The sequence below is a fragment of the Primulina huaijiensis genome, chromosome 14, assembly GCF_012295235.1.
Source record: "Primulina huaijiensis isolate GDHJ02 chromosome 14, ASM1229523v2, whole genome shotgun sequence".
NCBI lineage: Eukaryota > Viridiplantae > Streptophyta > Magnoliopsida > Lamiales > Gesneriaceae > Primulina > Primulina huaijiensis.
Genome location: NC_133319.1, coordinates 12,904,904 through 12,931,974, shown reverse-complemented (window position 1 = coordinate 12,931,974; position 27,071 = coordinate 12,904,904). Strand labels below are relative to the sequence as shown.

General features: G+C 37.6%; 1 protein-coding gene and 1 long non-coding RNA gene across 2 annotated transcripts; one reads left to right on the top strand and one right to left on the bottom strand.

Annotated features, from left to right (window-relative positions):
- The first annotated feature begins 3,398 nt into the window (after positions 1–3,398).
- Positions 3,399–5,033, top strand: LOC140956670 (geranylgeranyl diphosphate reductase, chloroplastic-like). The gene has a single exon (XM_073413516.1). The coding sequence runs from the start codon at positions 3,502–3,504 to the stop codon at positions 4,852–4,854; it is 1,353 nt and encodes a 450-aa protein (XP_073269617.1). The 5' UTR covers positions 3,399–3,501; the 3' UTR covers positions 4,855–5,033.
- A 16,837-nt stretch (positions 5,034–21,870) lies between these two features.
- Positions 21,871–24,945, bottom strand: LOC140957890 (uncharacterized). The gene is made up of 4 exons (XR_012171708.1): positions 23,577–24,945; positions 23,238–23,463; positions 22,799–22,991; positions 21,871–22,689 (listed from the first exon to the last, which is right to left on the bottom strand). It is a non-coding gene; the product is annotated as an uncharacterized lncRNA (long non-coding RNA).
- Between the last annotated feature and the right edge of the window lie 2,126 nt (positions 24,946–27,071).

The following is a 27,071-nucleotide window of genomic DNA, read 5'->3' as shown; positions in this document are numbered from 1 at the left end:
ATACAAATTTGTATGTAAAAGAAGAGATTATTTTGAACATATTTTATGGTAAGCGGGCCAAGAATGTTTATGTGGATAAAAGAACATGCTCGGATATATGGGGTTCTTTCGGGTCAGATTTAATTGGATCGAATTGGGGGTTTCTTGGTTTGGATTGACAGCCCAATTTATAGTAAATCATCTCTCTTTAAAGATTACAATATAATTAAGGGAATACCAAATTTCATCCTAAATGTTTAAACAATTCTAGAATTAGTCTCCTTTCTTTTCAGATGCATAAAATAGTCCTTTTGTTTTAAACAATTTTCACATTTTAGTTTGAATTCTCATTATACCCCTGGTTTTAATTTTGTTTACTTTTTTTCAAATAATTTTTTTTTCTAGATAATCATTCTTCCGTAAAGTAAATTAAAATTATACTTTTTTTTACCAGAAAGTCATTGGATTGTATTTATTGAGTTTTACAAACTGCTCCTCATAGCTTAACCGCGCACTTGCAACCAATGGTTCTTGTCATATATTCCTTCAATAACATATAAACATGTTTATTTCATTTCTTACCTCAAGGCATAGAGTAACATATTTAATTTGTAAATAAATTTAACATGAGAGGGGAAAAACTGTTGTGTGTCGTTTTTACGTATTTTATTTGTGTCGTTTTGAGTCTCATTCTCGCATGTTTGTTTATTTTGCGTCTATTTAAGTCTTTTATGTATATTTTGCATATTAGTTGTCCCTTGTGTGTTTCGGGTTGATTTGTACGTGAATTAATCAAGAATAGATGAAATTATGAGCCAAGGTTGAACATGGCGCGCTAGGCCAGATGAAATTAGTGAAAGTTGTGCAAATACCACGCTGAGCGGGTGATTTTGTCCGCCCCAACCCTGTGTAAAAGAGAAAAGAAGAAATTCGAGAAAATTGCGTTGGAGTGGGTATTTTGTCCTTCCTAGCGCGACCCGATATGAAAAAAAAATATGCATTGATTTGTTTCAACTTTTATGAATTCTCACCTATATGGAAACCTAATACACGATTTTGAGGGAAGATTCATCATTTTTTGGAGAGAGGAATTCAACTTTTGAAGTGTTGTCGCAGAGAGAAAAAGACCGGAGTTGAGGAGGCAAGAAGAAATCGAGATTTCCACTCAGCGTTTCTTCTTTCCTTCATTTCTTTTAATACTTTTGATCTGAAAATTTTGTTTATTACGACGTGTAGAGGCTAAGTTTTTATATTTTCTGGGATTTAGGGGGATTCTACGACGAGAAATTGTTTTATTTAATTTGATTCGACTTTTGCTTCATGCTTGATTATATTACAGTTTTGATTTGAATCATCAAAGCATAACTAATTTTTATGATCTTTTATATTGTGAATGAAGTCGAAAGAATAGTTTGCAGTGATTCAAATCAAAACTGTAATATAATCAAGCACCCACTAGAAAGATGTAGCTGTAATATAGTCAAGCACCCACTAGAAAGATGTAGTATAATTAAAGACTATACAGAGTTTGGGTTTTTTTTCCTTGTCTGTATGTCGACTATTGAAATAGTCAACCTCTATGAATTATGTTTTGAATAGAGTGGCCATTATTCCAGCTATTTCACTAAGAGATTCTCCAGCTAGAACTGATTGCTGCAGTCAGATCCCATGCAATCTTTACTGATCCCATAAGACACATATCTATAAGTTTGATGAATCCGTCTTTGTTGAGATCAAAAGTTCTTGTTGCGATCCTCATAGTTTATAGTTGATGTCCAGTCATATATGAGATCTTATCTATTTTTGAAATCTATTACATCAAGATTAAGCATAACCTCCTGTAAGGACGTATTGGTTCTCAAATAGTTTTCCCACATGGTATATGGTGTAATGGTATTTGATTTCTTCTTGACCGTGTTCATGTTGAGTGGGATTCTCTCCCAACCGGGAGATCGATTTAGGTTCCTCAAATGTTTGTATAGTAGGATCACACACTTTCCATCTATGGTTTTTGAGAAGGCACCATATAGGGATTGAGCGCCTCCAATTGTGTTTATTTTCAGATATATGACCTTGAGGTTTGCAAAAGGCTCTGCAAGGTCTTGAAGATCGTCGAGATCAATTATTTATATGGTTGTCATCAGGTTATTTTCTTCTTGAGATCATTTTGATAAGGTTGATCATTTTATCGTCGTCGGTTAAAGTTTTTGCACCACTTTGGCTTTTCTCTTTTAAAGTAAAGGAGGGCGATAACCTTCATTTCGTAATCTATTACTAGAACATGATTGTTGTTCTAAGTTTTGGATTCTTGTTTAAATATCTTTCAAGGTTACAAGAATTTTATCTTGTTTTTTGAGCATTTCTTCAATTCATTGTGTTACATAATATAGTTTGTTGAAATAATTTTCTACTGTCTTTTGAGTTTCTCTAAAATCTCCCAAAATTTTAGAATAATTCAAGATAATTTCTAAGTATCTAGAATCTTTAATCATTTTTTTATCTTAGTAATTTGCGTTACTCCTAGTTATTCATGATATCTAATCTTGATGAGATCTATTTGTTCATATTTCATAATATTGGAATATAACTTGAAATAAATAGATCTTGAACATATGTTCGAATTCATGTTTGAGAAATGTTTCCACATCAACAAGGTAAGTTACATAGTAATAATAGTTTTAAATGTTTGAAAAAAAAAATAGACTCCAATACCATTTCAATGACATTTCCTAATCTTTATCAAACCAGGATTACTTTGGGAACATTTTTGAAAATATTTATTTTCGAAAAAACAATTCAGGAAAATCTTTTTAAATATAAAAGACTAATTGGTGAACGTCCAAAAAAATCTAAATAAGATTCGGTTAAACATGAATTGTAACTGAAATTGAAATTGAGAAATAGATTAGCTCGAGAAATTTTTTTAGTTCTCTAGCAAAAATAAATCCAATATCATAAACATCTTATAGCGTGAAAATTTCGATGATCAAAATTGAAATCCGTATTTATGATATGTTGAATAACATACCAAAAACCGATTGGTGCTAGTTTAATTTAGGTTTTAAATTTCAAACTGGATGTGAAAACAGTGGTGAGAAGCCTATGCTTTTCAAATGTTATGCTCTAAATCCAAATAAGCAAACATGTAATTTGAAATATAGGAAATTTAAATATTTCATTTATGTTCAACCTTTTTTTTTAAAATTATATATGCAATTATTGTAACAACCATAGTGCATCACTCCATCGAAAAGCTAAAAAGATTCCATTTGAAAAGTAATCACACACACACACTTTTTTATAGGTTATTATTGATTGGTCTTTTGCAATTTCAATTTTTTTAATGTAAAGTAATGACAACACACAGAATTTTTTATTAAAAAAAATTGAAATTGCAAAAGACCAATCAATAATAACATTAAATCAATCCCACCATCAATTGGTAATTCATTTCAAGATCCACTTTTTCTAAAGTATGCGATAAATTTTGAAAGTCACAGTGGGTTACTCACTCCACCAAAAATGGCTGCTGCTCACTCCCACTTTCACCAAATTTTCAACAGTCCCTCTAGATTCAACAATGTTAAAACTCAACCAATACATGTTAAACCTGAAAGAAGAACCATTATCAGCGCCACTCTTCGTGCCGCTGTCATCGGCGGCGGCCCTGCTGGGTCCTCCGCAGCAGAAGCTCTGGCAGCTGGTGGAATAGAGACTTTCCTCTTCGAACGCAGCCCCGAAGCCGCCAAGCCTTGTGGCGGAGCAATCCCTCTCTGTATGCTCGATGAGTTCTCCATACCATCTAACCTTATTGACCGTAAAGTTACCCAAATGAAGATTGTTTCACCCTCAAACCTCACCGTTGACTTCGGGAAAACTCTGAATCCCAACGAGTTCATCTCCATGCTCCGCCGCGAGGTGCTTGATAGTTTCCTACGCAGTCGTGCAGTGGGCTGCGGAGCCACCCTCTTCAAGGCCCTTGTGACGAATATAGACATGCCAGCGTCGGAAAAAGCCCCTTATCTGATCCACTACATTTCAAATAATAACAAGAATACGCTCTCCGTAGACGTCATAATCGGAGCAGACGGTGCCAACAGCAAGGTAGCGAAGTCAATAAAAGCAGGAGACTACACTTGCGCCATAGCGTTTCAAGAAAGGATCAAATTGCCGGAAGACAAGATGAGATACTACGAGAATTTAGCAGAGATGTACGTGGGAAACGACGTGTCGCCCGATTTCTACGCGTGGGTCTTCCCCAAATGCGACCACGTAGCAGTAGGCACAGGCACCATTTGTTCTAAACAAAACATCAAACAGTTTCAGGCCGCCATTAAAAAACGAGTGAAAAAGAGAATCGAGGGAGGAAAGACATTCAAAGTAGAAGCGCACCCAATCCCAGAGCACCCACGTCCAATAAGGGTCCGCGGGAGGGTGGCACTAGTGGGAGACGCCGCCGGATATGTCACAAAATGCTCCGGCGAAGGCATTTACTTCGCGGCAAAAAGCGGGAAGATATGCGGAGAAGCAATCGTCCGGGTGTCAGAAAACGGAAAAAAGATGATCTCGGAGCAGGACTTGAGGAGGGAATACCTGAGAAAATGGGACGACGAATATTTCAGCACATTCAAGTTTCTGGATGTTCTGCAAAAGGTCTTTTATGGGAATGACGCGGGGAGGGAGGCGCTGGTAGAGATGTGCGGGGATGAATATGTGCAGAGGATGACATTTGACAGCTATTTGTACAAGAAATTGGCGAAGGGGAATGCGTGGAAGGATGTAAAAATGGCGGCGAACACCATCGGCAGCCTTGTTCGCTCTAATATTCTTGGAAGAGAGATGGAAGGCCAGGCATATCGTCATCGAGTAGAATAATAATAATAATTTTCTTGTCTATTTTTTTTTTCGAGTCACCGGGTTATATCCACCGTATTTTACGAACGGCTCCTCACAGTCCAACCACACGATCGCAACCGATGGTTACAGACGCAAATTCCTTCAGCACTACTTAGCACAACCCTAATTCGTTTCCTACCTTGTCGTGTATAATAAAAGATAAAATTTTGAAAATAATACATGAGGGGGCTGAGAGTAAAGATCTCTTTATTCAAACACAAACATATTATTATTACATTGAAACCCCCTGTAGAGGAGGAGAAACTTGTTTAGCTACTTCTAGTAGCCGAACTTGAAAAACACATAAACTAGAAAGATAAAATATTACAATTGGTTTTGAAAAAAATGAGGAAAATGTTCGATGATCTTTATTTCTTTCTTCCTGCCTTATTTATAGAAGGCTTCTTCGGATTTGAAACTCGGATTCCAAATCTTGATAATCTTTTACAGCTTGCATATTGACCATGTAGTGGTTGAGTGGTCCATTGAGGTAGTCCCTTTATGTAAAATGTCTTTTTCTAGATCATTAATCTAAAAATTAACTTCTCTTCTTCTTTTATTTCTCTACAATACCAGTAGAGATGAGCTTGTAAGATATCTACTGAAATCTCGTCTTTTTTTTCCTTGTAATATTTAATTATATATTGGAGAGGTTCCAGCTGATCTCTATATCTCTTGATTCTTCTCTTTGAAAGTTTTAGATATGTGAAATACATTCTTAAGTTTCGTCTTGGTGTGAATTACTGGTTCCCATTTGTCTCTATTTATAGGTAAAATTTTCGAGACCAGTTTTCTTGCTTTTATTCATTGGATTCCCTTTATTAACAATAAGGTATCCAATGTTACTTTGTCCTTTACCACCTATTATTGGTGGTTCTTGATTCATTCACCACTCACATGGTGGTCCTTCTTTTCTTAGTGGGTTGGGTCACCTGTCCCTTTTAATTTTGTCGAGGAATCTTTGGCTTTTTGTTTTCGCGAGGAAAATGTGATTGTGGTCCTTCCCCACTTGTCCTTGTTTCGGTAAAATGTTTCCGATCAAATCTCGGTTTGAAACCTTTACCGACCTCCGGTTTTTTCTGATTCTGGCATTCATGACAGATGTTTTCTGACCATCTTCCTATATGTGCCATATTACAGAATTTTCGGCGAGTCTCTTTACTGGCCGGCAGCTTTCTGTTCCATAGAAGATTTCTTTTCTTCTCAAATAAATCTTTTGCAAAACTTGTTGTCTTTCCTGTCATAGTGTTTAACAGGAATGATCCATTTAAAAAATTTTGGTAAAACTTAAATGGAAACTTGACTTTGTCCATCTCCGTGAGACAGACCCAGATACCCCATGCTCTTCTGGTAGACATGTCATCTTCATTTAATGAAAAGACTAAGGGTGTTTCATTTGTAGGAGGATCTTTAATAAATTTTTGAGAATTCATGTCCGGCCTCCTTAGCTTGATGAAATGAAAGGCTTCGTGTGAGCCTTTCCCTGCTGGTTCTGGTGCTGCACTGAAAAAATACAGCTCCAAAATATCTCCTCTGGACAAATGATCATTGTTTGTCCAAGTTTCATGTACCGCTTCCTGTATCCATTTTGGTAATGCTGATATCTCCGGGAAGCTGGGCGAAGTAGTATAAACTGAGGCAAGAGCCCCAAATTCATACCAGGCTTTGACCTCCTTTGGATATGAATTTTGTTTCATCCATACCCTAGGATATTTTCCTGCAACATCAACTCGAACCATGGCTAGGTTGATGTCAATTCTTGTGTTTAATTTCTCCCAATTCTGTTGGTAAACCTGAAATGGAGAAATTGCATTTTCATTAGTACCAACCTTAGTTTTGCCTTTGTCAGTACGAGGCCTAAGGTTAATCTCTCCCTCTTCAATCCCTGAGGTGAAGGGTTGACTTGAGGACTCGAGATAAGGATCTGGTGTGGGGCCCCAGGTCCGATATCTAATACTAATAATTATAATTGTAACAAACCAAATGATCGAGTAAAATACATAATTTGTGGTTCACAAATCCACATAAACATCGTCAAAATAATTTAATTGTCTCAAATGTTTGAAATATAATTTTCAACATGCCAAAATAAAGAAATCCCAACATCATAAAATAGCTCCTAAGACCCGAGAATCCCACTCTAACTCGTATCTCCTCGCCTTGAGCTGGACTCTGGCATCCCAAGCCTCGCCTCACCTACCGTCAAGCACATGAAAACAAGAGGTACCGGACATGCCGGTGAGTATAAACCCAGTATGATACAATCAATAACATATGAGAATTAAAGTGACAAATATTTCATATTAAATTCATAAAGATGCAATATAATGCAATGCATGATCAGAAGCTGTGGGCTATCAATAAATCTCAAGATCAAGTGAATCATCTGGTCATAGGGTACCCAAGGAAAGAGAATCCCCCAGCAACATCCACCGACTCATCCGCTCGAGGTGGGGTGCTGTGTTCTACAATCCCAGGACTATGGTGCGCATATAGAGAGTGTTCAGGCCATAGCAGCGACCTCCGCATACACTATGCCAACTCAACTATAGCCCCATACGTCCAACAAATCAATAAATCAAGGCGACCTCCGCCATATCAAATCTGAATCAACAAGTGGCTCAATATGCAATGTAATGATGCAAATCAATATCATCATTTCGATATTATAATAAACTCATCTCAAGGCCACAATCATCATCAAATCACAAGTAATTCATCGAGCCATAGAATTTTCAATTTAAAATAAAAATGATACTTTTACCTCGTATGTTACCGACCGTAACATACCTTTCAAATATTACCAAAAGAAGATCGAAATGTGTAGGTGAGAAGTCTTGAACCTTCGAAGTCTACTATAACTCAAGAACTCGGATCATTTATCAAAACAGAGCAATTTCTGTACAAAATTCATAATTAATTCAATAATGCTTCGAATCAAGATCCGCAATTTTGATATTCAAGAAAACTCAAATCCCAACAATTGTGTAAAGAAGGAATCCATATCATTTCTTAACCGTAATATGACATAAAAACATTCATTGAATCATTTTGTCAAACACGTGACGTGCGTGCTAAAGAGTTAGCTCCTCTACAATTCCATTTCTTTTCCAAAATATCAATACATACAATACCATCAATCATTATATTAACAACTTTACCTCAACACTCAAACCAAACAACCCATTGTTTTCCCTTCAATCACTAACCCAAGGAAATAAGCTTTCTTACCTTGCTTCTAAACTCTTGAGGAGAAGAACTTATAATCTCCAAGCAAAGATTAAGGCTTCAATAAAAGATTAATGTCTTGGAAGAAATTGGATTGAAGGAGAAATGAAGAACCCTAGCTTCCAAACCGATAGAGAGAAGAGAAGGAGAAGGAAAATGAGTAAAACGATGATCCCATTCGATTTTATGCCTTCCCAAACACCAAAACACGTTTTCTTAACTTGCTGGGCGCTCGGGCAGACATTTTTTTCCGCTAGGGCGCGGAACTCTCGGCCATAAATCCAAAATTTTCGAACAAGGCCCGCCTGGGAGGACATCTTTTTCCGCTCGTGCGCGCTCTACGCACAGCTACGTCAAAGATTACTTCCGAAACGCCTCTTCCCTTATGAATTAGGAAAAGTGGTAAACAGAAAAGTTGTAGCCCTATGTGTTGGCTTGCATCTCCAATTAGCCTCATGTCATTTGGAGGTCTGAGTAAAAAGTTATGTTCAATCTCCCAACATGTGTCATTGTAAGAAAGACGATACGCACGACACACTTCAGGGCGCTTTTGGCTCGTCTTTCCTAAAGATTTGAACAAAACTCAAAACATGAAAGTTATAGCCTTATGTCTTATCTTTCTAATGAAAGTGGTCTCACATCAATTGAATAAATATAAAAAATATTATGCTAAAAACCACAACTACTGCCACATTTTTCATACCGTTTCTGCACTTCCATTACCCATTTAGCTCAAATTCAACCTTCGATTCTACCCATCCATTATCTATTCCATTCTATAACATTCATTACCATTCATACCATAACGTAAAGCCATAAACCATCACAACTACTGCAACAATTTTATTTTTTTCAAAATTCGAGCATTACATCTGGAGTCTCAATTTTTGTTTCAGCCGACTCATCTGGAGATGATCCCGACTTAACACTTNATCACCACCCCTAGTCTCCTCGAACTCATTTTCACCTGCATCGATCAAGTCTAGTGAGTCTAAAGACTCAAAATGTATAAACTGGAAGTAACGAGTAATACGTAATAAAACCACATGCAACTTTAAAATAGAGCGTACATATTGGAAACATAAATCTGAACATGATAACATAAACGTACTTGAGCGTGATCATAATAGCATAACATAGACGTGCCATAATCATAAAAACTTTTCTTAAACATGCTTGCATACTTGAACATACATACTTCATCATTTTGCGTAGAGGCATGTTTCAAAGCAAGTGACCCATACGTAAATAATGCCTGATCAGACAAACCACAGTACTGGGCTGACAGGGACGAATCCACTGCCATATACATGAGATCCCCGTTCATGCTTTAACGGGTGGATTGGTCCCCGTTCATGCTTTAACGCTTTCCAATCCTGATCTAAACCCGTTCATGCTTTAACGGGGCGGAGAGGTCCTCGGCCACGTTCACCGACTTCCAAACCCATTCATAATTTGGTCACAAGACATTTAGCATACCTCAAAAACTTAAAATATTTTACTTTGCACGTCAACATACTTACTTGGCGTTGAGGGATTTGTTGGATCTCGCTTGGGGCCACTGCTGCACACTAACATGAGTTCAAACACTTATCTTTCATAGCTTAGACGTAGGTACTTGTGCTCACCACAGAAGTAAATAAATAGCTTATGACATTCTAAATCACTCGGAACTTGACCTCGTTTAATCATCATACTAAACCATGAAATAGAACCCCAAAACAAATCCTATATTTTATATTCATAACCACAAAGCAAATCCTATACTTTATATTCATATTTTAAAAATTTTTTTAAGAGGGGTACACGAGCCCCGTGTAGGGGTCCGGGTAGGCTCTGGAAATTCGTATTTTTGAAGGACAAAGGACACGGACTCCGTGTCGGGGTCCGGGAAGCCTCTGGACTTGGACATTCACGAAAATTCACTATCTTATTCATTCATTCTCTCATTCCAAGCCTAAGGACCATGAACCAACACCTCGAGACTCATCCTAAGATGCTATTACATTGNAAACCCAATAATCCAACAACCATACCATAGAATCCATAAAACCAACACAATCACAATCTTCATAATTTCCTCCAACATCAAAATCCAACAATAATTAAACCATAATCTTACCTTAGCTCCTTGAACCCAAAATGAACTTGATCTCTCTTCAAAATTCCAACAAGATGCTTGAATCAAAGGAACAATTGAAGGAAATAAGAACCCTAGCTCTTCCTTGGAGTGAAGAATCGAGAAGTAAGGAGAGAAATGTGGGAAAAGTGAACCAACTCTTCTATTATATCACTTAAATCTCGAAAACACGTTTTTACTGTTCATAGACCGCGGGTGCGCTAGCCCTTGCACCGCGGGTGCGCTATGCCTTCGGCATCTCATCCAAAAATCTGAAACAATAGACCACGGGTGCGCTACATTTTGGAGCGCGGGTGCACTCTGGTCACCACGGGTGCACTAACTTTTGGAGTGCGGGTGCACTCTGGTTACTCTGCGCACAGCTTCTCCAAAGATCGCCTCCGAAACGCCTCTTCCCTTCATAATTTGGAAAAATAGTAAACTACAAAGTTGTAGCTCTATGTCTTTTCTTGAACCTCTCCAAATATCAGATCATTTGGAGGTTTGAGTAAAAGGTTATGCTAAATCTCCCAACATGTGTCACTGGAGGAACGTCGAAACACACGACACACTTCGGGGCACTTTTGGCTTACCTTCCACAATGATTTGAACAAAACTCAAAATAAGAAAGTTACACCTCTATGTCTTATCTAACCACTCCAATTGGCCTTATAACAATTGGCTCAACATACGAATTACCATGAATTAAATCGCAACGATGCTACAACAACTACACAACAACTATAAACAACAATACTATAAACCATATATCACAACTCTTAACATCAAAACTATACATAAACTTAACCAAATAGTCCATAAGCATACAAAATCTTAAACCGTACCGTTCACCAGGCTTGGATATTACAATCTCCCCTCCTTAGAGGAATTTCGTCCCCGAAATTGACGTCACTGCGCAAACAACTCGGGATACTTCTCTTTCATCTCATCCTCTGGTTCCCACGTGGCTTCTTCAATCAAATGATTCCTCCAAAGGACTTTAACAATGCCGATCTCTTTGTTTCTCAATACTTTAACTTTGCGATCCAGAATCTGGACCGGAATCTCTTGGTACGTCAAATTCGGCGTCAAATCCAATGGCTCGTGGCGAAGAACATGGGAAGGATTCGCAATATATTTCCTGAGCATAGAGACGTGAAAAACATTATGAACTCTGTCAAGATCTGGCGGTAGGGCTAACCTGTAGGCTCGATCACCAACTCTATCCAAGATCTCAAATGGGCCAATAAATCTCGGACTCAACTTTCCCTTCTTGCCAAACCGCATCACACCCTTAAGAGGTGCTATCTTCAAGAACACATGATCGCCAACCTCAAACTGCAATGGCCTACGACGCACATCGGCATAACTCTTCTGTCTCGACTGCGCTGTCTTCATTCTCTCTCGGATAACAGCAACAACATCAGCAGTCTGTTGGACTAACTCTGGACCCAGCATCTTCCTCTCACCAATCTCATCCCAATACAAGGGAGATCTACACTTCCTACCATAAAGTGCTTCATACGGTGCCATGCCAATTGTCGCTTGGTAGCTATTATTATACGTGAACTCAACAAGAGGCAATTTAGAATTCCAGCTACCAGGATAATCGATAGTACAAGCTCTGAGCATATCCTCTAAAATCTGAATAACTCTCTCTGATTGACCATCGCTCTGGGGGTGATATGCTGTACTAAATGCTAACCGTGTACCCATAGCTCTGTGCAAACTCTTCCAAAACTCTGAAGTAAATCTAGGATCACGATCAGACACGATCGACACAGGAACACCATGAAGTCTAACAATCTCTGCTATGTACTCTTCGGCATACTGGTTCATGGAATATGTCGTCTTGACTGGAAGAAAATGCGCTGACTTGGTCAATCGATCAACAATAACCCAAATAGAGTTAAAACCTTTCTGCGTTCTGGGAAGACCAGTCACGAAATCCATCGTAATGTGCTCCCATTTCCATTGAGGAATCGGCAATGATAACAATGTCCCAGCAGGTCTCTGGTGCTCGATCTTCACCTGCTGACAAGTTAGGCACTGAGAAATAAACATGGCAATATCTTTCTTCATACCTGGCCACCAATAGAGTCTACGAAGATCCTGATACATCTTAGTGCTGCCTGGATGTATCGAGTATGGCGCTGTATGTGCCTCTGTCAAGACGTCTCGCCGAATATCATCACCAGCAGGAATGCAAATACGGCCTCTAAACGTCACCAAACCATCTCTATTCGTCGCGAACTCTGAATTACCTCTCTCCTCTGCTCTAGCTCTCAACTCTAACAACTGAACATCAATAGCCTGCTCTCTACGGATCCTGTCCGTCAATGTAGCCCGAATAACCAACGCTGAAAAACGAGCAATGGTTCCAGGAACCACCAAAGCTATCTCCTCTCGCTGCAAATCTAACAACAACGGCTGCTGAATCATAGAACTTAAAGAAGAACTCGACTTACGGCTCAATGCATCCGCTACAACATTCGCCTTCCCTGGGTGGTAACTAATAGTCACATCATAGTCTTTGACAAGCTCTAACCACCGTCTCTGTCGCATATTAAGTTCTTTCTGTGAAAACAAATACTTTAAACTCTTGTGGTCTGTGAAAATTTCACACTTTTCGCCATACAAATAATGTCTCCAGATTTTCAGGGCGAAAACCACAGCTGCCAGCTCCAAATCATGCGTAGGATAATTCTTCTCGTAATCCTTCAACTGGCGAGAAGCATAGGCTATAACTTTACCTCGTTGCATCAACACTGCACCGAGGCCCTTCTTCGACGCATCGGTAAAAACAACAAAGTCCTCTGAACCACTGGGCAAAGCAAGTACTGGAGCTGTCGTCAACTTATCTTTCAACTCCTGGAATCCTCTTTGGCATTCATTGGACCACTCAAACTTCACAGTCTTCCTCGTCAGATTAGTTAACGGCAGGGCAATCTTGGAAAAGTCTGAAATAAAACGACGATAATAACCCGCCAAACCAAGAAAACTGCGTACCTCTGGTACAGTGGTAGGAATAGGCCACTTCTGAATCGCCTCTATTTTCACTGGATCAACAGCTATACCATCCTTCGAGACAACATGGCCTAAGAAAGAAATCTGCTCCAACCAGAACTCACACTTCTTCAACTTAGCATACAACCTCTTCTCTCTCAGCAACTGAAGAACAACTCTGAGGTGCTCTGAATGAAGCTCTCTGGTCTTGGAGTAAATCAAAATGTCATCGATAAAAACAATGACAAAGCTATCCAAATACGGCTTGAACACACGGTTCATAAGATCCATGAAGACTGAAGGAGCATTGGTCAGACCAAAAGACATCACAAGAAATTCATAGTGACCGTACCTGGTCCGGAACGCCGTCTTAGGGATATCAGACTCCCTAACCTTCAACTGATAATAACCAGATCGCAAATCAATCTTCGAGAACACTGTAGCCCCTTGCAGTTGGTCAAAAAGGTCATCTATCCGTGGCAACGGATACTTATTCTTAATCGTCACTTTGTTGATCTCTCTATAATCAATACACAGCCGCAACGACCCATCTTTCTTCTTGACGAAAAGAACCGGAGCTCCCCAAGGCGAAGAACTCGGCCGAATAAAACCTTTATCCAATAGATCCTGCAATTGCGTCTTCAACTCTTTCATCTCTGAAGGGGCCATTCTGTACGGAGCCTTAGAAATAGGAACCGTACCTGGAACTAGATCAATCACAAACTCTACATCTCTGTCCGGCGGTAAACCCGGCACATCATCCTCAAATACATCAGAGAACTCTCTCACAACATCAATATCATCAATATTCAACTTCACAATTCTATCCATATCCACAATCGAAGCCAAAAACCCATCACAACCTCTAAACAACAACTTCTTAGCCTCAAGACACGAAATAAAAGGAAGGACCAGCGAAGTACCTGCACTGGCGAGCATACCTTTCTTATTTCCATCATCTGCAAATTTCACCGTCTTAGCAATGCAATCAATCACTGCACGGTAAGTTGATAGCCAATCCATGCCAAGTATAATATCAAACGCAACCATCGGAATAACAATCAAGTCGACATAAACAACTCGCCCATCAATTTGAACAGAGCACGCATACACAATAGATGCTGGGCACAACACATCTCCCGAAGGCAAAACAACATTAAACTGGAGGGGGAGAATAGAAGGAACTAAACCCAAAGATCTCAAAAATAGTTCAGACATAAAAGAATGAGTAGCACCTGTATCAATCAATGTCGTAGCTACTCTGCCTGAAATTAAAATAGTGCTAGAGATCACAGACGAATCATGGTTTATACCTTCCTTTGTAATGGTAAAGATGCGACCCTGCACCTTCTCTTTACTCGAGCCTCTTGGACAATCCTTGGCTATATGGCCTGCAGTGCCACAACGGTAACAAGTATGAGTACCAAATCTGCACTCTCCCCGATGATGTCTACTGCACTTGGGACACAATGGCTTCTCAGGATCAGATGGAACTGTCGGGGGTTTAGGACTCGGCTCCAACTTGCCTTTTCCTTTAAAATGGTCCTTTCCTCTATGCCTCGAACCCTGACCCCTCTGAGCAACAAACTACTGCCTCGCCTGTCTCTCTCTGGCAATATCTTTCTCATCTTGCTCGGCCAACAAAGCCTTAGACACAATCTCTTTGAATGTCACCGCCTTCGACATATTGATGTCCCTTCTGATTTCTGCTCGAAGGCCTCTAATGAAATGAGCACCCTTGTCTTTGTCGTTGGAGGCAATATACGGAGCAAACAGACAGCCCTCTTCAAACTTCAGAATATACTCATCAACATTCATACCTCCTTGACGAAGTTCTAAAAATTCAGTCACCTTCCGAGCTCGAAGTGCATCTGGGAAATACTTGTCAAAGAAAAGATCAGTGAACCCTTGCCACTTCAATGCTGGAACATCAACACCTACCTTGGTAGCATTCCACCAAATGCGTGCAGCTTTGACTAACATGAACACTGCACAACTGATTCTGTCCTTATCTTCATAGTTGAGATGATCGAAAATCGCCTCAAGAGCTTTGATCCACTCTACAGCCACCAATGGATCAGTGCTTCCTGCAAATTCCGGCGGATCCATTCTCTTGAAAGCAGTAAAGATCCCATCGGTCCCAACTGCCTGAGCCACTTGACCTCTTACTTGACCTCTACCTTGGCCTGTACCTTGAAGACGGAGCAACTGTTGGATCTGCTCACTATGGACCTTGGCTTGCTCTTTCAGTAACTTGCCGAGCTCATCGACAACTCTAGAGGAAGAACTATCCTCACCCTCTGAAGCCTTTCTCTTAGGAGGCATACTCCTACAATGTGCTCACATAATACATATCAACCAATGACAATAATTAGATGTAGAAGAAGACATACCCGGACTGTTGAAAGTAGACGAAGTCATATGCATTGGTCCGAATAACGGTGCTCTGATACCAATAAATGTAATGCTCTGACCCGATTTTTAAAAAAAGTATAAACACATGATCAATAAAATGGTACAACAAAATACAAAATGTCATTTTGATCATGTATATCAAAATATCTTTCTTCCTTCCATCTTTCATACATATGACCTCGGCTCCAATCAACGTCCTGGCTCGTCTCTCTTATCTGCATCACATGAATAACTGAAATGAGTATAAAACTCAGCAAGTGGAACTCTTACATAGCAATGAATACATATACCATATTTTGTAAAATGTGGCTTTGAAAACAATAAAATAACATCAACTCTGAAACACGAATAACATAGCATAATATAACAATAACGATGGTATTTCTCTTTTCTCTGTTGGATTGATATCTATATAGTATCTCTGTCTCTGTGCCTCTATCCCATCGATATGAATCGATAACTCTGAGGGATATAAGCCTATGGTCGTTAATCAACTTATTACATGCAATCTCTGACTATGTATCTATCAATCCAATAAAACATTTGAATTCTCTCTTTGGCATTAAAACAAACACTTTGAAGACTATCTTTTCTCTTGTATTCCCTTTGACATGGTTGAGACATAAAATGCCTCTAATATACAACAAGGTGTATTAGTACATAGCATGAATCAAATGGAAGGGAATAACACTTTAAAACCATTGAAACACAATACATATATTATCATGTGAGCACAAGGAAATGAATTCCACTTACTACACTTGGAACCTTGAATCTACTCTCTTGGTACACAACCTACAACAATAAACCATGAATAGAACCATAAACAACCCAATAATCCAACAACCATACCATAGAATCCATAAAACCAACACAATCACAATCTTCATAATTTCCCCCAACATCAAAATCCAACAATCATTAAACCAGAATCTTACCTTAGCTCCTTGAACCCAAAATGAACTTGATCTCACTTCAAAATTCCAACAAGAAGCTTGAATCAAAGGAACAATTGAAGGAAATAAGAACCCTAGCTCTTCCTTGGAGTGAAGAATCGAGAAGTGAGGAGAGAAATGTGGGAAAAGTGAACCAACTCTTCTATTATATCACTTAAATCTCGAAAACACGTTTTTACTGTTCATAGACAGCGGGTGCGCTAGCCCTTGCACCGCGGGTGCGCTATGCCTTCGGCATCTCATCCAAAAATCTGAAACAGTAGACCGCGGGTGCGCTACATTTTGGAGCGTGGGTGCACTCTGGTCACCGCGGGTGCACTAACTTTTGGAGTGCGGGTGCCCTCTGGTTACTCTGCGCACAGCTTCTCCAAAGATCGCCTCCGAAACGCCTCTTCCTTTCCTAATTTAGAAAAATGGTAAACTACAAAGTTGTAGCTCTATGTCTTTTCTTGAACCTCTCCAAATATCAGATCATTTGGAGGTATGAGTAAAAAGTTATGCTAAATCTCCCAACATGTTTCACTGGAGGAACGTCGAAACACACGACACACTTCGGGGCACTTTTGGCTTATCTTCCACAATGATTTGAATAAAACTCAAAATAAGAAAGTTACACCTATATGTCTTATCTAACCACTCCAATTGGCCTTATAACAATTGGCTCAACATACGAATTACCATGAATTAAATCGCAACGATGCTACAACAACTACACAACAACTATAAACAACAATACTATAAACCATATATCACAACTCTTAACATCAAAACTATACATAAACTTAACCAAATAGTCCATAAGCATACAAAATCTTAAAACGTACCGTTCACCAGGCTTTGATATTACAAAAATAGTTTTCTCATAGGGTGTTTGGTGCAAGGAAATTTGATTTCTCCTTGTCCTTGTTCCCGCAGGGTGTGATCTTCCACCGTTATGGAAATCATTTTGAGATTCTCTCATGTGTATATTTTGAGATCCCACACTTTCCCTTGGTGGTTCCTGAGAAGATGACCAAGTTATAGCAGATGTTTCACCTCCTGCTGTGTTCATATTTAGATCTACAACTTTGAGATTTGCGAAAGATTCTGCAAGCTCTTGTAGATCCTCTAGACCAATCCTTTCTAAAGTTGTCATCAGATTAATTTTTTTTCTGAGACAGACTTAATTAGATTGATCATCTTTTCTTCTTCAGTCAAAGGTTTTGACACTACTCTGGCTTTCCCTTGTTGATGTAACAAAGGTTCAGTACCAAATGATGGTGGTAACCATCCTCCTGAAGTTCTTTTACTAGAACCGGGTTGTTGTTCTAGTTTCTGAATTCTTGTTTGAATATCCTTTAATATTCCAAGAATTTCTTCCTAGTTTTCAAAGATTTTCTCTACTCGTTGCGGTACAAAGTATAGCATGTTGCCATAATTTTGTACCGTCTTCTGAATTTCTCTAAGATCTAAAGAGAGCTTAGAGGAATCTGGTATTATTTCCATAAACTTATTAGATTGAATCATCAGTTTACCTGAGGGTGCTGAGGATTCTTTTTCTGCTCTGGATATCTAACAATAGTTAGATGTTCTTGTGTATATTCCAAAATATTGGAATAATCCTTGTAAATTATTTTTCTCGAACCTAAGTTCGGATTCATAATTTTCGAAATTCTCCTCCTCAAACATTTCGTTTCTTTATAATAATAAATAATGTGTTTGAAATAAATTAACCTATGGCTCTGATACCATTTTCGAAAATAAATTAACCTATGGCTCTGATACCATTTTCGGATAGCGCAGGATCAATTAAAATAAAATATGGAATAAGGGGTATTTCTGTCTTTTTTAAACTTTTAGGGAATTTAAGCAAATGTTTTTAGGTGTAGGGAGTTAGAATAAATTTGAGTTGGGTGTTAGGGATTTATTTACAATTTACCCTGTTTTTAATTAGTTGCCCTAGAATAATGAAGATAGCGAGAAAGTCAGATAAGTCTTATCAATTCAAAGGGGTTTATTTCTTCAATTTTCAGACTATTTTTTTGTTTTGTTTTAATTGTAGTATTCTCTTGAGATATTAGAACTTACAATCAACTTTGATTCCGACGTCGTCTGAATTCCTAAAAGTTAGATTTTGTTATTTTCACTCAAATCAGTCAGTACATGATCGAGCTTTTCTTCCACTGAAAAATCCCCAAAAAAAAAAATTTAAACTTTGTTTCTCGAAATTATTGCAAGTCCAAGAGTCAAGTTATATTATAATATACTGAATACAACTATCGTTCTCACATAGCTATGTACATAATTATTATCTTCAAAAATTTATTATTTAGTGAGAGCAAATGATTATTTGATGTGAATTTATCTACTAAAAATTTAATGATAATTATAATTCAACAAGACAATAAAATCAAGTCAATGAAAATCTTAAAATCAAGTGAGAATAAATTTGTTGGGAATATTAGTTCACATACCCCTCGTTTATTTCAAATAACTAATCTCGACTATCACTCATGCTTTTGACAAGATTCCTTAATTTATTAACAGACTCTCTCAATCTATGTTAAACTAATTCAACACAATTAAATAATTAAATTATTTATTAAAGGTGATTGAATGCAAGATTTATTAAAAGTTTGAATGTCTCCAACAAAAACCGTGTATTAGGCTTTCCATGCAAGTAATTGCCCAGAAAAATGGAAACAAATCGATGACATTTTTTTCCATATTGTGTCACAATAGAACGGTCAAAATAACCCGTCCTAGCGCGAGATGCTCGAAAATCTGCATTATTTCTTGTACTCCAGCGCGTTGGGGTGGTCAATTTAATCCGCCCTAGCGAACCATGCTCGACATCCAGCATTCATTTTCCACTCGTGCGCGTTGCCCCCAATGCAAGCTCTGCGCAAATTTTACTTTTTTTCATCTTTTTGCGCACGGGTGCGGGTAGGGATGTAAATGAACCAAACCATTTGCGAGCTATTCGAAGCTCGTAGGGATGTAAATGAACCAAATCGTTTGCGAGCTATTTGAAGCTCGGCTCGATAAAAAGCTCATTTGAGTTTGTTTGTTATTCATATCAAACCAAGCCCAAGCTCGATTTTGAGCTCAAAAATTTAATCAAACCAAGCTCAAGCCTAAGGATATTCGGTTTGTGAGCTCGCAAACATGTTCGATAATAGGCTCGCGAGCTCGAGCTCGAGCTCGGCTCGTTTAGGTGGCTCGTAAGCTTGAGCTCGAGCTCGAGTTATTTAGGTGGCTCGTAAGCTTGGGCTTGGCTCATTTGTTGAGTTGACAAATAAAAATATTAGTACTAATGTCAATGGAAGGAATTGAATACAAGACATATTTGAAAAAATGATGAATTCACAACATTTAGTCACAATTATATTTTTAATCTTATTTGCATATCATTATACTAAAATGTTCTTTAAAATAAAATAAATTAACAGAAATACATCAACTTAATCTTTTTCCCTAAAAATTTACATAACCAAGTCATATACAAGTTGAGTAACTTTACTATTAGTCTATGAAGGTTAATTAAAAATTTTACATGCTAAATTGATATGTCATTTGACATTAATCAATAATTTAAGTTAATTATGTCGAATTCATTTCATAATGATGTGCTGTCTTCGATCTACTATATTTAATGAATATTCTAGATGTATATAATGAATATTCTAGATGTATGATTTTGGTGATATCAGTATATAATGAATATTCTAGTTGTATGATTTTGGAATGTTCAATAATATGCTGATTTATGTTTTTTAGCTCTTATTTATGTCGTTTTGGTTATTTATGAACGAATTTATATTTTTATGTTTGATTTAAAATTAGTTTATAGATATATTTAATTTTTAACAAGCTCGACTCAAACTCAAACTCAAACTCAAACTCAAACTCAAACTCAAACTCGAGCTCAATTCTATGATTATCGAGCTCGAAAACGAGACGAGCTCAAGCGAGGCTTGTTAAACATACTAAACAAGCTATTAATGAATCAAGCTCGAGCCTGGCTTGATTAACATGCTAAACGAGCTTTTAACGAGCCGAGCTCGAGCTTTTTCCGAGCTCAGTAATTTCAATACAAACCGAGCTCGAGCCTGATAATAGAGGCTCGAGCTCGAGTCTCAAACAATCTTATACAAACCAAGCTCAAGCCTGATACTGTTTGATTTGGTTTGGATCGTTTACATCCCTAGGTGCGGGCAATTTCATATGTCCTATCGCTACATTTTTCATTTTGACCTATATTTCCTTATTTTCTTGATCAAATAACGCACAAATCAACCTGAAACACGTAAAAAAAAAAAAACTAATATGCAAAATATGATTAAAAGGACCAAACAATAGACGCAACATAAATGAAACATGCAAATAATGACTCAAAATGACACAATAAAATACATAAAAACGCTATATATCAGCTTTCTTATACTAACTTTTTGCTCACCTTCGAGCAGAATAGTTATGCCTAAGTGAACATGCAACATATTTTCCATCATTCGACTCCCAACGCCAGTTTTCGCTCATCCTTTGAAGTTTACACACTAAAATTTTTACTAGATTTTGAAAGTGTCTGTGCTATGTTGGTTATAGTGTCATGCATTTCAAATATATCCATTGTCCAAAGTTTGTAAGAGATTTCAATCGATATTTTGGTGTAAATCCTCTCTCATATTTCTGTTTCTCCACTAATTACTAACTAGAAAACACATATCATTAGGAATTTTTAAGCATCACTTATGGCTCAGATGAGGGCTACCAAAAGTAATTAAAATTTACAACTGGAAATGATCGTAATGATAGATCAATTCGTGCACTATCAGATTTTGCATATGATTTTCTTCAAATCCATACATTCTCCCTTTTAGCCTAGGAATATGATTACATTCATTTATTTGGCTTCCCTTACCTTACATATTTTTTTTCCAAAAAGTTCTTTTTACAAGAAATTGTCTTTTTCAAGTGCAAATTTCTTTCACATGTGTTAATCCCTTATGTATGAGTAATTGATCAATTTGGTTCATTTATTCTAAGGATGCTTAATTTAAAGGTTAACTGCACAAAATCACACGTGTCTAGGTAAGCTCGATGCAATTCATAGGTAAAGAAAAATTTTCCTAACTGATTCTCATGCAGCTGGTACGTACCTCGTTTCAAAGGGACATATTCAAGTTCAATCCACACATAGAAAAACTGGCATATATGTTACCAATTCACAATCATCATTGGCCACGTTCACGCTCTCAACACCAAAAACTAATTTTCATTTGACACAACATGACATAATGCAAACAAAAAAAACCAAACAAATAAATAAGAAAAATAAATGCACAATTCAAACTACTAAACCAAATAAATATGCAACATAAACGAGTATCCACTCCCCATACTAAGTTCGTGCAATGTCTCCATTGCACTAGACGAGACAGCGAGAAAAACAAATGGAACATTCAATGCAAAATGCCAAAAAAAAAAAATTTGCGGAAAAACACCAAATAAAATATAGAGCAAAAGAACATAAAAAATCCCCTCTTCAATCATCGTCTTCCTCAATGTCTTGTGGTGGAACTCCCACTATGTTCTCATGTGGGAAAGCGTACTGAAACTAGAACGGTGTAGGAAATGTCTGTGGTGTTGGTGGAGTCGAGGGGTGAAGATCCATCTATGTGGCCATCCCTTGCATTAATGCGTTCATGGAGGACTGATAAAAGCTTGTAATTGTGTGATACTGAGTCTGGTAGTTCGCCCAAGCATACAACTCATCGATCCTCTCGCTGTTAGTATGACGACGGGGTTGTGGTGGTGGTGCTTGGGAGCTAGATATTCCCCTGGGTATAGCATCATCAGGAAGGTCAACCGTCATTTCCCAATCTTGGTTTTCCTATGTGAATCATCAATGTTCTTCATGGGTTTTAAACACTCGTCATCCTCGTGGAACTCAACACCAGCTTAGGCACACAACTCAATGATAATCATAGGAAAATATAACGCTGTGTTGTCGTTGTTGATGCTCAATTTAATTTGAAAGAAAAGAAGTTTTCCCACATCGATCAAATAGGAGGTAATACAAACGGCTCCATGTAAAGAGCCTAGCACCTTGCCAAGCAACATAGAACGATAGTGAGCCTAGCACCTTGGAAAATCAAATAGCTGCATTTATCATAGTAAGATTCAAAGTAATTAAGCCATAATAAAAAGTTTGTACCACAGGTCCAAGAGGTAGTTTGTGACGTGGGCATCTCCACAGTAGATCCTTGTAGCGCTTCCATGCTCCGTACAATGATTCCTGCTTATATTGGACAAAGGCGGTGATATCAACTCTCAACTTCATTTTCTTTGAAGGGGGAAGTGCTAAGTGAGAGACTCTTTGGCCATAATCTCCCAATTTGTGGTGGAACCTACAAGCAAATAATTCGACCAAGCTTTAGCTCTATCTCTCGATGAAAAGGGAAATAAGAATTAGCGTAAACTAATAGCATCATCAGAAATTCCATTATGTTTAAATGTATAGCATATCTCAAGGAAATTTTCTATATGAATGTTTGGATCGTCAAATTTGTTCCCCCAATCTGGACTGTGTTCTAAATCATCTGCATTATGGTCAGATTGATTTCAAATTTATTTGCATTAACAACTGATCGCACCATGCTTTGGCATTTCCCATCAAGAGAAGGTTGTGCATACTCCAACAAGTGTATGCGCCATGGCCTCTCGTGATGCTGCTTTTATTCCTCCTCATGTCTTACTTCTTTTTGTGCGGTCATATTAAATTTTTGTTTCCTCGTTCTTTTGTGAAAATTTCTCTCGATTTTTGGATCTAACGGGTCGAGCTCCAAGTCAATGAATCATGGCATGTAGTAGAGAATGAATCTGTGATAAAAAGAATCGTGTTAGCTTCACGAACATGTATTAGTTAGCTCCTAGAATTCATGATAAAAATATGCAAAACAATGTTTAAACAAGAAGTTCTAAACTAGACATACTAGACTTGGCTAAAACGCCAAGACCGGTCCCCCGGACTCCAAGCTTCAATGGCTGCTGAAAAGTCCTCTCCTCCTCCCTTGTTTCCGTGTATTAGGGTTTTTGTGGCAGCCTCCTTCCTTCCAAGTTGGAATCAAGCCAAAAGGCAAATTTTTTTCTTTACTCGCACTAGGGCGGTCAAGAATTACAGCTCTAGCACGAGGGCATCTGTCCGTTGGTTATTCTTCAACCTCTCGCGCTGGGGCGGTCGAGAAATACCGCCCTAGCGCGAGGTCCTCTATCTAACTTGGTTATTCTTCAGCCTCTCGCGCTGGGGCGGTCGAGAAATACCGCCATAACGCGAGGTCCTCTATCCCACCATATTCAGTTCTGGTTGAATTTTCATCTTTTCCGCCATTCTCTTGCATATTCGTACAACTCGGTGAGCGGTGATCAAGTGCAATAATTTAAGATAAAATGACCAAAATGTGAACTTCATGCAGACAAAATGATGCAAACTAAGTCTCACACGATGCAATAAAATACTTAAATACAACCTCTATCACCTAGTCGTGATAAAGGGTACACACCACCACAGATAATAGAATAGGTTTTTGGCGAAAAGAATCAGTCAAGTGTACGTGAAAATGGAAATGAAGAGCAACAAGTAAATCATGTTGTTGTGACTGATTATATCCACCAACCTAAATCATACAAGGATGTGACTGGTAATGGATTTCAGGGAGTGAATACTGAAGTAGATGCTCGAAGGGCACAAACCTACAAAGGTGAGTCAATAGGAAAAAGTAACTGTAAGTATCATGATTCATTAAATCATGCCCTAAAGTTTGTCGTACTTTGAAGGCTATTTTGCATGATAAAATCAACAGGAGAATACTTAAATTCTCCCCAAAAAAAGGGGACATGACAATTGGTAACTGTCTATTCCTTGGTCTCTAAGAATGAAAATTTTTCAAATTTATATGCATTTTCGAATCAGAAAATAAAGCAGAAAAAATAAAGAACTCTAAATAGGAAAATAAAGAAGTGTTTGATCACCGAAGGACAAATTTTCAAGCCTGGTACTAGGAATAATGAGGCAAGAACAAGATCATTTCAACATAATAATTCTAGAAATGGTAGGGAGCCCTTTGCCTTTGTGTCAAGTTACCAACATTTCTCTAGACAAACAGTTTCAGCCAAATAGTCCATGGTTATCAAGGAGTCATCTAAAAAAGTCGCACCAGATCACCGGGATTCCTTATTTTCGTTCACAGAAAACAAAATATGTGAGAAGGATTTCTGATGGAAGCCTAATGAACAAAGTTCCATTAGAAAGAACATATGAGCATCAGAGAGAAAGGTCCAGATTTTTTCTTCCCCTGAGAAGGGATTTTGATGGAACATGGAGAGTGGTCCAACATAGAAATTTCTTAGGCAACTCACCATGACACAAAGAAGAAGGATGCTAAGGGAGAGAGTTGCTTCTATAGGTCAACTACCGAAGCTAAAGTCAGTGATGAAAAAGATGTGAAAGAAAACAAAGCATTTTATTTTTGCGTGGACAAGTTCCACATCTTAGTGGATTGCGCAACAGGATTAGTGATATTTCCATAACAATTTAAACTCATGAAATAAGTTGATTGAGAGTCAGTACATGTGGAATCAGTGCAATAAGAGTATAATAACAAAAAACTCCTCGATCGTGGTTCAAGAGTAGTAACCAAATAAGGACACCTTAATATACCAAAAAAATATGATTATTGAAAATCCCATATCAAAAATGACAAAACACATAAGATTATCTTTGTACGTACATGTTATTTTTATTGCATAGGAGTTATGCAAAGCTTTGAACAAAGTCGGCTTTAGAGCTACTGTGGTTATCATATTTTGTTTGTGTAGTAACGTTTTATTGAATGTGCATATGGGCTATCCGAGTAATACATTATGGTTTTTAATAGGGGTGTCAATCGGGTCAGGTGAGTCAGATTTCGGGTCAACTAGCGAAAATTTTTTTTTTCAACCCGAAAACCCCCAATCCGAACACGAACCCGTCTAACCCAAAATTTATTTATTTATTTTTTTAAAAAAAAATTTAATGAAAAAAATTCGAAAAAATAAAAAATAATAATAATATTTTAATTTAAACACATAATAACAAAATTTTCGATTTAAATTTGAAAGTTTAATTGTAGAAAATTAAAAGTATATTTACTAAATCAAATAAACAATTGTTAAAAAAATAAAAACTATACAAGATAAATATTAAATGATGAAAATTTAACATATAAATATACAATAAATTTTGTTCAAACATACAATATATAAAAATATAGGTAATATTTTCAAAAAAAAATTCGGGCCAACCCGCGACCCAACCCGAACCCACCGAACCCGAACCCGAAAAACCCCAACCCGAACTTGATTTTTTTCGTGTTGGATCGTGTCAAGTTGACGGATCGTGTTGCATTTTGATACCCTTGGTTTTTAGAGAGTTAGTTCTTTGGCCACTTTTACACATATTTCTTTACATTGCTGTTATTGTTACTTTTGTTTAAAGTTGTGGATGATTGTTGATAAAGTAGCTAGGCTCCATAGCCACTTTTATGAATCTGCTTTTATTTGCACATAATGAGGAAGAAAACACATAATGAGGAGACTCTGAAGATTAACTTGTCATTCTTAAAAGTTTGAATTGTATATAGAGTAGGCTTTTTAGCCACTTTTACAAATATTTTGAACTTTTTTTCAAGATTTTACTCAAAGTATGCTTAAGGCCACTGTTGTAAATATATATTTTTTTCAATGATGAAAATGTTTAAATAAAGTTGGCCATAAGGTCACTTTTATCAAATGAGACGTGTTTTGATTTATTATAAAATAAACTGATGGATTATTCAGACGTGGGGAGTTTTAGCTAACTTATGGCTTTTACTAGAAATGTAAGAGGTTGTTTGGATTAATTGGTTCAAAATACAAAAACCACCATACTCCTCTCCAACATCCAACACCATACATAGTTACATCATTACTCCACAAACCTACGTTGAAAGCCCGTTGATACATGATAAGCTCCAGAAAAGCACAAATACATGAGCAACAATTCATTAGGGAGTTTATGTCAACACATAGCCAACACTCATACAATATTATCTGTTATGAACAAAACTTATATATATATATATATATATATATAGTTGGCCAGAAATGGACATAGCTGCAACAAATACAATGATACATGCATCAATCTGCCCCATCGGGAAACAATCAAGCAAATATACATGAAGGCCGACCAATAGCCAAATAAATCCAAATACATAAGCTTACACAAAGTAAACGAGTTAGGAAAGGTGGGTCTATATCTGTCATAGTAAGTGTAGAAGAATGGGTAAGGGGAGTACCTAAGACAGAGGCCATCATGGTAGTTGTGACATCAAGACAAGCTAGTGGAACAATTGTAGCCACAGAAGAGGAGTCGAGTGGATTTGAAGATGCCCCAACAAATTGAGATATGG

Excerpts from the sequence above, each read along its gene's own strand:
- LOC140956670 (XM_073413516.1), top strand. The coding sequence starts at position 3,502 with ATGGCTGCTGCTCACTCCCACTTTCACCAAATTTTCAACAGTCCCTCT.